The sequence below is a fragment of the Triticum aestivum genome, chromosome 5D, assembly GCF_018294505.1.
Source record: "Triticum aestivum cultivar Chinese Spring chromosome 5D, IWGSC CS RefSeq v2.1, whole genome shotgun sequence".
In the NCBI taxonomy this organism is placed as follows: Eukaryota; Viridiplantae; Streptophyta; class Magnoliopsida; order Poales; family Poaceae; genus Triticum; species Triticum aestivum.
The window spans coordinates 451878613-451889887 of NC_057808.1; the positions used below are offsets into that span (position 1 = coordinate 451878613).

General features: G+C 43.3%; 1 protein-coding gene across 1 annotated transcript; it reads left to right on the top strand.

Annotated features, from left to right (window-relative positions):
• The first annotated feature begins 6683 nt into the window (after positions 1 to 6683).
• On the top strand, positions 6684 to 8385 carry LOC123125474 (putative UPF0481 protein At3g02645). Its single transcript, XM_044545956.1, has one exon. The coding sequence runs from the start codon at positions 6684 to 6686 to the stop codon at positions 8382 to 8384; it is 1701 nt and encodes a 566-aa protein (XP_044401891.1). The 3' UTR covers position 8385.
• Positions 8386 to 11275: the final 2890 nt, after the last annotated feature.

Genomic DNA, 11275 nt, shown 5'->3' on the forward strand with positions numbered 1-11275 from the left:
AATACCAAGACCGAAGAACTTGGTTAGATGACCCTTCCCTCTGTTATACCTCTTTTGGTGAATGATGTAACGCTATTAGAAAATGAATAAAAGAGGTTCTTAAGGTTTCCATGTCAAGAATGAACAAGCTATGCACACGTAATGTCTAACTAAAATAGCAGCTTAAAATCAGTTTAAACAAACACAGTCATCTCAAGCAATCAAATCAATCCCGTTAGTCGTTTATTTCTTTCTTCGTTGCTTGTAGGCGCCAGTGTCGCGTTGAGTTCATGACGGGGCCGGTGCTGGTGTTGCCGTCAAGTTGTTTATTAGTGGCCACAACGTACCCATGGTGAGTTCACCGGGCTGGCATGTAAGAGTATCTACAGCCGAGCTCCTCAAATGCCTCCTACACGTCCGGTCAGATGGCTCGGTCAGTGACTGGTCACGAAATCACGACCCAGCCGGATCCTCAAACCGTCCCTATACGTCCGGGTTGAATGGCAGTCACCCCCCCCCCCCCCCCATATATATCCAGTCCATATCTGGGACGAATATGGAGAGGCCCGGGTGCACCCGGACATGTCTGCCATATCGGACCGGCCCACGCTGGCCCACTCCCCACATATACCCCACCCCGGACAAACCCTAAACCATTTGTCTAACACTCTCAAACAGTCCACAATCCACTTCACGTCTCCTCCCCTCCCCTCTCCGTCCCGTGCCCTCCGCTCCCCGCCTCTCCGTCATGTTGAGCGTCGGCAACGCGATCAACAGCAGATCCGATAGCAACACGAACCCCATCGACTAGGACGGCTTGCTGCGCTCGAAGCACGAGGGGGAGCTCGCCCTTCATGTCACATTAGCACGGTCATGGGTGGACATAGACGGGAGCTTGAGCTCTGCGCCATCCCCTGTCGCTCGGCGTCGGCTTCGCGTGCTCCGCGCTGGAACTTATTCGCCACCCACCTCCCACCCCTCCGGACGCTTTTCTTCCCTAACAACGGTGGGTGCTCATGCCCTAGCCAGCCTAGATCCCTTGTAGATGGACGGCAGAACCGAAAGCGTGCGCTGCACGCCGCAAGAGGCAATGGGCAAGGGAGAGGCCGGCGGCGGAGGAGGCAACTCCTCTTGCAGCTCGCGTGTGTCCACACCCGCACTGGTAGATCCGGAGGAGAAGCTCCTGCTAAAGTCCTCTGCTGGTTGGTGCCCAGGGATGAGACGTGCGTGAGGCGCCTCCGTCGCAAGAACTAGAAGGCGCTCGGCTCGGCATCAAGGAGTCCAAGCGCCTCCCTGCAGAGAGGACGGTTGGCGACACGAAAGCGGCCCGGCTTGCAAAGGAGAAGAGTCGCGCTTGCCCGTCGTCTCACGGGCTTCTTCTCATCCTCCTCCAAGGATGAGCACGAACGATGATGACACCCCTCCGGCCACGGACGCCTACGCTGAGGACAACTACTACCGCTCCAGTCACCGCAAGGGCAAGGGCCAGACGCGGAAATGGTGAGGTCCAGCTACCTCCCTCCATTTTAGCTTCCCTTTTATCTATATCCCTAGTAACTATCATCATGTGATGAACTTTTGGGTAAGAATGTACAAAACTTATGTCAAATATGTACGGTTTGTGCTATGCTTGGATGTCAGAATGTTGCTATTATGTGTTGTCCGTATGTTCCAATGTTGATCTACGTACTTTGCATCACGTTGCATGGCTACTATAGTTTTAGTTTGTGTGTGTTTGGGGGGGGGGCATGGTGATCGGTCAATGTCCACGAACGTTTGAGGGGTCACATTTGATGTGTCCGGTTGTAGATGCTCTAAGCGAGCAGATTCGGTTAGCGCTCTATTGCCAATTAATAGTGCAAGTCATTCAATGGTACAATTATGTATGTTCTCTCGCGTGATTGGTTTCGTGGAATTTTACTTTTTAGCAGAAAAAGAAGGTAGTTGCCTTCTTACAGCTGATGGCAAATTCACTGTTAAATCTTAGTATACAAAGTTGGTTTTGAACAACATGTATGACCCACATAAAATTTCATGGAAAGTGAAGATTCCTGTGAAAATCAAAGTGTTCCTCTAACTAATGAGGAGGTATATATATATATATATATATATATATATATATATATATATATATATATATATATATATATATATATATATATATATATATATATATAATTCTTAAGAGAGGATGGGAAGTGGATAAAACTTGTGTCTTCCGAGACAGGATGGAAACATTGACCATATGTTCTTTTCGTGCTTGGTTACTAAGCTTGTTTGGAACTTTCTTAGATGTGCTTTTAATTTTCATTCAGTGCCTGGAAATTTACATGATCTTTAGTGTTCGTCTAAAGAGATTCTTAAAAATGATGAACTTCGCTTCTGTGTTTTGGATAATTTGGCGATGCAGAAACGATGTATGTTCTAACAATAGGCGAATTGATGATCCCTCCATATTGTTCCATTTGATCCGCCACCGCTTAAATGGTTGGTCCATTTTCCAGAAAAAGCCAAAAAAACATGAGGGAATGATGTGGGTGAGTCGGTGTGGTGGGGAGATGGGGGGAAGTGAGTAGCAAGTGAAATCTTCATAACTTCGCATGGATGGGCAACATGAGTTTTTCAATTCACCGGTGAGTGATTCACGACAAGGAGACGATCAAGGTTGCTGCTTCTCCAGTCTCTATTTGATTGATGCTTTCTACGAGGGGCCTATCCCTGCTAACATTTCCTCTCTTTTTTACTAAAGTTATAGCCATATATGCCCTGAATCAACCAGAGCATCTCTCTTGGGAACTTAATTACGGTATGAGTTCTGCGTATATATATGAAGTTAGAGTTCAATTAATCTTTCCATGTGGATGATGAGCAAAGGGGCAAGGATGCCTATATCATGTGTAGTTTTCTATAAGTAGAAAATAAAACTAAAAATAATAATAATAATAATAAAGTTTCTATTTAAGAATGAATTGGTGGCATTTGTATTATCCTTTAAGAAGAAAGAAAAAAGGTACACAATTTACGCAGAAATTGATTTTTTAATAATATACAAGGCCAAGCATATAATAGCGAATTTTTTCACAAATTGAAACTTCCAATGAATGAATGAATTAGTGGCATTGGTATTACTCTAAAATAAGAAATAAAATAAAAGAAAATAAAAACAAAAACAAAATCAAAATAATAAGATTTCCAAGGAAGAATGCATTAGTGGCATTGGCATTATCCTTTAAGGACAAAAAAGACAAAATTTGTGCACAATTTACTCAGAAATTGTGTTTTCTCTAATATGCAAGAATAAGCATATAATAGTGATATTTTTGTAAAAAAGAATTTTTCTATGAAAGAATGAATTAGTGGCATTCATGTTACCCTGAAAGAAGAAAGAAAATGAAATAAAAATAAAACAAAATCAAGATAATGAAATTTTCTAAGAAAGAATGAATTTGTGTCATTTGTATTACCCTTTAATAAGAAAGAAAATAAAAAATGTGGAAAATGATAAATTTTGCACACAATTTACACATAAATTAATTAAATTTCTTATAATATGCAAGAATAAGCATATAATAGTACAATTTTCACACTAAAAAGGAAGTTCCCTATGAAGGAATGCCTTCTTACAGCTGATGGCAAATTCACTGTTAAATCTTAGTATACAAAGTTGGTTTTGAACAACATGTATGACCCACATAAAATTTCATGGAAAGTGAAGATTCCTGTGAAAATCAAAGTGTTCCTCTAACTAATGAGGAGGTATATATATATATATATATATATATATATATATATATATATATATATATATATATATATATAATTCTTAAGAGAGGATGGGAAGTGGATAAAACTTGTGTCTTCCGAGACAGGATGGAAACATTGACCATATGTTCTTTTCGTGCTTGGTTACTAAGCTTGTTTGGAACTTTCTTAGATGTGCTTTTAATTTTCATTCAGCGCCTGGAAATTTACATGATCTTTAGTGTTCGTCTAAAGAGATTCTTAAAAATGATGAACTTCGCTTCTGTGTTTTGGATAATTTGGCGATGCAGAAACGATGTATGTTCTAACAATAGGCGAATTGATGATCCCTCCATATTGTTCCATTTGATCCGCCACTGCTTAAATGGTTGGTCCATTTTCCAGAAAAAGCCAAAAAAACATGAGGGAATGATGTGGGTGAGTCGGTGTGGTGGGGAGATGGGGGGAAGTGAGTAGCAAGTGAAATCTTCATAACTTCGCATGGATGGGCAACATGAGTTTTTCAATTCACCGGTGAGTGATTCACGACAAGGAGACGATCAAGGTTGCTGCTTGTCCAGTCTCTATTTGATTGATGCTTTCTACGAGGGGCCTATCCCTGCTAACATTTCCTCTCTTTTTTACTAAAGTTATAGCCATATATGCCCTGAATCAACCAGAGCATCTCTCTTGGGAACTTAATTACGGTATGAGTTCTGCGTATATATATGAAGTTAGAGTTCAATTAATCTTTCCATGTGGATGATGAGCAAAGGCGCAAGGATGCCTATATCATGTGTAGTTTTCTATAAGTAGAAAATAAAACTAAAAATAAAAATAAAAATAATAAAGTTTCTATTTAAGAATGAATTGGTGGCATTCGTATTATCCTTTAAGAAGAAAGAAAAAAGGTACACAATTTACGCAGAAATTGATTTTTTAATAATATACAAGGCCAAGCATATAATAGCGAATTTTTTCACAAATTGAAACTTCCAATGAATGAATGAATTAGTGGCATTGGTATTACTCTAAAAGAAGAAATAAAAGAAAATAAAATAAAAACAAAAACAAAATGAAAATAATAAGATTTCCAAGGAAGAATGCATTAGTGGCATTGGCATTGTCCTTTAAGGACAAAAAAGACAAAATTTGTGCACAATTTACTCAGAAATTGTGTTTTCTATAATATGCAAGAATAAGCATATAATAGTGATATTTTTGTAAAAAAGAATTTTTCTATGAAAGAATGAATTAGTGGCATTCATGTTACCCTGAAAGAAGAAAGAAAATGAAATAAAAATAAAACAAAATCAAGATAATGAAATTTTCTAAGAAAGAATGAATTTGTGTCATTTGTATTACCCTTTAATAAGAAAGAAAATAAAAAATGTGGAAAATGATAAAATTTGCACACAATTTACACATAAATTAATTAAATTTCTTATAATATGCAAGAATAAGCATATAATAGTACAATTTTCACACTAAAAAGGAAGTTCCCTATGAAGGAATGAATTGATGGATAGTATTACCCTTAAAAGGAAAGAACTGAAATAGAAACTTAAAAAACTCAAAATAATAATAAAAATAACTAAGAGTGAAGTAGTGGCATTAGTATTAACATTTAAGAAGAAATAAATAGAAAATAAAACAAATAGTGACAAAATTCGCACACAATTTACACATCAATTGGGTTTCAATATAATATGAAAAATAAGCATATACTGGTGAAATCTTCACAAAAAGTATGTTCCCTAAGAAGGAATCAATTAGTGGCATTAGTATTACCCTTACAGATGAATGAAATGAAACAAAGACCAAAAAATTTAAAAAAAAATTCGCAAGAAGAATGAATTGGTTGCATTGGTAATACCCTTTAAGAAGAAATAAATAAAAGGTAAAAAAATATTGATAAATTTTGCACACAATTTAAAAGGAAATTACGTTCTGAAATAATATGCAAAAATAAGCATATAGTAGTGGAATTTTCACAAAATATAAGTTTCCTTCTTGGCAATGAATTAGTGGAGTTGGTATTATCCTTAAGGATGGAAGAAAAAATTATAAAAAATAAAAATTTATTAAAGAAAGGATGAACTAGTGGCATTGGTATTACCCTTTAAGAAGAAGAAAATAAAAAAAAAACACAACTTTGCACAGAAATTACACTTTTCCGTAATATGCAAAGAATAATCATATTGCAGTGCAATTTCATACTTTAGCGTAATTCACACACATACTGCATACTACTTGTGTGTATATATGCACACTCACCCAACATCACAAAAAATACCAATATAAGAAAAAAGAAAAACCAACTAGAAAGAAAAGAGAAAACAGAAGTAAAAAAACATACAAACAGAAAAAAAGCAATGGGTAACGGGCTTCAAGCCCGATAGAAAAATCAACCGACTCCAAACAGGCTAAGTCAAAAATTCAGTCCAAGAAGCCATGAAATAGCACGAATCTTGACAAAAGAATCAACGATGAGAAAACTGACTTACCCAAATTAACAAATCAGCCAACTTACATATAGCTTGCTGGAGTTAAAAGTGTGGACGTATGTCCGCTTTGTAGTTGAACCTGGGCTTCCTTAATAGAAAGCGGAGAGTATATATAGATAGAAAAAAAGTTGAACTCTGCTCATACAGCAATGCTTTGCAACTTTACAAAGTCGTCAATTTATGATCACCTTGGGCTTCGACAAAGAAGACGATGACCTTCACCGTGGTATTGGGGTTGCGGGCACACGCGCAACACATGTGATGGCGACGTCAACGGCGGAGACGCGGGCATCGATGCGAGAGAAAGTGGGAGAGAGGATAAAGATGTGGTGGCCATTCGGGGTTTAAGTCTGGGCTTGGGCTTAGGGTTTATGCCGTACTCTTACAGCCACGCTCTATATATAGTAGTACCTCTGCCATTGACGAGCAGATTATTAGCAACTAACAGCAATGGCAATGGCCGCCTCCGATCAGCAGCTAGAGCAGGCCCGCAGCACCCGGCACGGCGTCGAGGACGAGTCCCGGTGGGTGGAGCTGATCCGGCAGTCCCTCCGGGAGGTTTCCGGGGAGGAGGACGACGACGGCATCCCCGTGTCCGTGTTCGACGTGCCCAAGCAGCTGCTGGTGCACAAGCCCGAGGCCTACGCGCCGCAGTTCATCGCGCTGGGCCCCTACCACCACTGGCACCCTCACCTGTACGACATGGAGCGCTACAAGATCGACGCCGCCCGCCGGGCGCTCCGCGCGGCCGGCCGCAGCCTGGACGACCTCATGCGCGAGCTCCGGCACCTCGAGGGCAAGGTCCGCGCTCACTACCACCGCTACCTCGACTTCCGCGACGGGACGCTCTCGCTCATGATGCTGGTGGACGGCGCTTTCCTGCTCGAGTTCCTCGCCATCCACCACCACCACGCCGCCGCCGAGCCCGAGAGGGTCACCGTCTCTAACTGGACGTCGAGGATGGCGCACCTCATCGACCTGGGCAGGACCGGGCGGAAGTCCGCTCACAGCCTCATCCTCCGCGACATGCTCATGCTCGAGAACCAGATTCCGCTCTTCCTCCTCCGCGAGATCCTCCAGGCGACATGCCACTCCCAGTCCGTCGACGAGTCCACCACGCGGCTCACCTGCATGGTGACGGGCCTCATGAAGGAGCTCTGCCCGTTTAAGATGGAGGGCAACTTCCCGGAGAAGCAGGTCGAGAGGGACATCGCAAAGCACTCGCACCTGCTCGAGCTGCTCTACCGCCTGCTCGTGCCCAAGCCCAAGCCCTCTGAGGACGCCGCCCCGGCGTGGTCTGGCACCGTCGAGGATGATATCGAGGAGCAGCGACCGGACGGTGATGGCGGCCAAGAAGGCGAAGGCCCTTCCGCCGGCACCGGCAGCGAGTACGTGATGCAACTGCTCTCCGCCATGTTGAGCATGGCGTCGAGGCTCAAGGGCGGCCGCCTGGGCCATGTGATGAAGCCGATCGAGTTTGCGGCCAAGGCGCCGTGGAAGATGCTCGCCGGCATACCTGGCATCTCGGCCTTGTCCATGCACGCGGACGCAGACATGAGCCAGGAGATCGCGATCCCATCGGTGACCGAGCTGGCCAGCAGCGGCGTTCGGTTTAAGCCGACCAACGGCAACCTGTCCACCATCAGCTTCAACCGCAAGACGGCGACGCTGCACCTCCCGGCGGTGACCCTCGACTGCAACACGGAGGTGGTGCTCCGGAACCTGGTCGCCTACGAGTCGTCCGCCGCGTCGGGCCCGCTGGTGTTCACCCGATACACGGAGCTCATGAACGGCATCATCGACACCGACGACGACGTCACGCTGCTCCGCAAGCGCGGCGTGGTGATCAACCGCATGAAGAAGAGCGACGGCGAGGCCGCCAAGCTGTGGAACGGCATGAGCCGCTCGGTGCAGCACTCCAAGGTGCCGGATCTGGACGCGGTCATCGAGGACGTGAACCGCTACTACGGCCGGCGGTGGAGCGTCAAGGCGAAGCGGTTCATGCGCAAGTACGTGCTCAGCTCATGGAAGATGCTCACCTTCTTCGCCACCATCAGCATGCTGCTTCTCACCACCTTGCAGGCCTTCTGCTCCGTCTACACGTGCTCTCGGTGGTTCGGTGACGTTGTTGTAGCGGTCACGCCGACACCGAGATAGTAGACCGGTATACGCATGCGTTCCTCGGCCACGCCGTGTAGGCAACGACATAGCGTGATCATGCTGTTGTCTTGTTTGCACCTACGGTTTTGCCGGCGAGTCCTCACGCTTCGATCTCGGTGGTAGGGGTGGGAACAAGTTTAAGGTTTGGTGTCCGGTCACCGATGGCGAGACGATGATGTTTCCTTATGCCGGCGTCGAATAAGCCATCCTCGCCTCGTCGTAGTTTCGGATGTGTGTCCTCTAGAGGCATGTAGAGGATGGTGTGTCCCCATGCATTAGGATGAACCATGGATGGTTCACTTTCTGCATTGTGACCAGCTTAATTTGCAAGTATTTCTCGATAACAGCTTCGACGAGGTTGTTGTGTCCATGAAGACTCGCTTGCATTTATGATACTAGATGACCTGTTACGCCAACTGGCGCAGAGACAACCACCAACCCAGAAGCTAATCGAACTATTTGAAACATGAAAAGGAAGTTATGTGAACTATTTCAAGGATGTTTCCTGCAAATGGTCTGCAAGTGATTATGCTTCATAATGCATTTTTATATGCCATGTATTACCAACGATAGATAACATGATCATTTTTCATGTCCTTCTTTGACTGGCTAGAAGAACCCAACAGCCGTTTCACCCAGCTGTCTCCCAAATACCTGGCCCTTCGGTTTAGCACTATGTATTGTTGTTTATTGGGCAAAATAAAAAGGGGCGTACCCAGGTGGGAACAACGAACCGCCCGCATGGCCGGCTCGCATGCGCGTGAGACTTGGGAGGGCCAAGTGGCATGCCAAACTCTTCCCATCTCAGCCCCATGGTCCATGATTAGCAGTGCAATCAGTAGGGCATTTGTTTTGCAAGTTTAAGTAGTAATTAATCCATTGATCTCAACATGAAAATTAATTAATACAAATAAGTTAGCATCCATCATGCACTTGCATTATTTTCACATGTCTCTTTGTGGTTTAAATAAGTTGTTGTGACCTCCATGGTAATCATTGCAACATAATTATAACAAATAATCCCCTATTGTTGTGACCTCCATGGTAATCATTGCAACATAATTATAACAAATAATCATTGCAACATGGTAATCATTGCAACATAATTATAACAAATAATCACCGGTTATCTATGGTTCTCTATTTTTACATCACTAGCTGTAAATGAAATCATCCGCTTAAAATTTCCAACTATATATTCCTACTGCAACGCGCGGGGAATTGTCTAGTTATGTTAAGTGAGCAAGCATGTACTCATAGAATTGTATTCAATTTCTATTTTAGCTAAGACTTTGTCCATATTTTTTCTATCATCTTAACAATTCGTTATGGTTTTGCTAGGTGATTTGATCAGAAACGATGGTAATGAGTTCAAGTCATAGCCAACGAGAAGCACAAGTGACTATAGTGGAAGAATAGGGCAAATCAGAATAACCATTTATTTGAATATCTCATTATTCGGAAATCCGGACTGTTTGGAGGAGAGATACATCTAAACATGAGTGTAGCCAATCCGAATACAATTTGGAATCTGTGTAACTCAAGTGTGGCTATGCAAATTTTTAGATGGAGTTAGTGGTTACTTATTGGAGTAGCAAATTCCAGATACCTATTAGAAAGTAAGTGGAATTAGAAAGTAATTGTTAAATTTGCTTTGTATGCTTCTGCTAAAGAGACAAACCGAGAAATACTGCTATCTTGGTTCCATGGAAGGCTTATTTGTCGGCTGGAACCCCTCCCAATTCAAGTCGATTTAGACAAGAACCCCAAGTCTCTTCGAATCCCTGTAAAGCCAGATTCTGCATTACTATTGCAAGATATCGTGGGTCGTGGGCATGGAGCAGAGGGGAATAAATTGCAGCAGTCATGGGTTCCTATTATATTCATTCAAAATAGTACAAAAAAGAATGGCCCTTGTTTTGTCTTAATGAAGCTCCTGGTTGCCTGGTTGATGGGTCAGAAGTTTGAGGACTTGTACAGGATATCTGAGAGTTAGGAACAAACTTTGGTAATCCACGTTCTGGTTTTAGGGCAAGGCAAAGGATGTTATTCCAGCACAGACCATGTGGTTTGACATTACAGAGGCACATATAGAAACTGCAACAACTTATATGCTTTTAGTTTGAGATTGGGTTGGGCCGAGAGATAAACCCAAATGGTGTGGTTTATACACACTAGTAGAAAAACAGCCATTTGTCCTGGTTCGTAAGGCCCATTTGTCCCGGTTTTTGAACCGGGACTAAAGGGTCGTTGCTAAAGCCCTAGGCCTTTAGTCCCGGTTCTTACACGAACCGGGACAGATGGGCCTCCACGTGGCCGGTGCGGCGAGCCCAGGCAGGAGGGCCTTTGGTCCCGGTTGGTGGCACCAACCGGGACCAATAGGCATCCACGCGTCAGCAGCTGGCAGGAGCTGAGATTTTTGTTTTTTCTGAAAGGGGGTGGTTTAGGGGGTAATTTAGGGTGTGTTAACTAGCTAATAGAGAGAAGTGTCCTCTCTTATCTCCGTGCTTGGTTTACCAACGCTACTGCTATGCCTAAACATGGCTTAGATTAAAGTGAAGGCAACATGTGGTGCATGTCAAAAGTAATACTAATCCTAACTTGATCAAGTTTGGATTAGTACTACTTTCGACATGCACCACATGCATGTTGCCTTCACTTCAATCCAATCCATGTTCATTTCACCCACTGATATATAATAACTCTTCATGCTCGCATCATGCATCATCATAATAAGAAGTCCTACTAATCATCATCATACAACTTCTACTCGTTATTAATAACAAGTCATACGATCATCATCCTCATGTACATGTGCTCATGGGCTGTAGAGGCCCCATTCCGACCTCTCTCAGTCTCAATGGTGTTGGAAATATGCCCAAGAGGCA

Bases quoted from the DNA above. Each gene is read 5' to 3' on its own strand.
- LOC123125474 (XM_044545956.1), top strand. From the start codon at position 6,684: ATGGCCGCCTCCGATCAGCAGCTAGAGCAGGCCCGCAGCACCCGGCAC.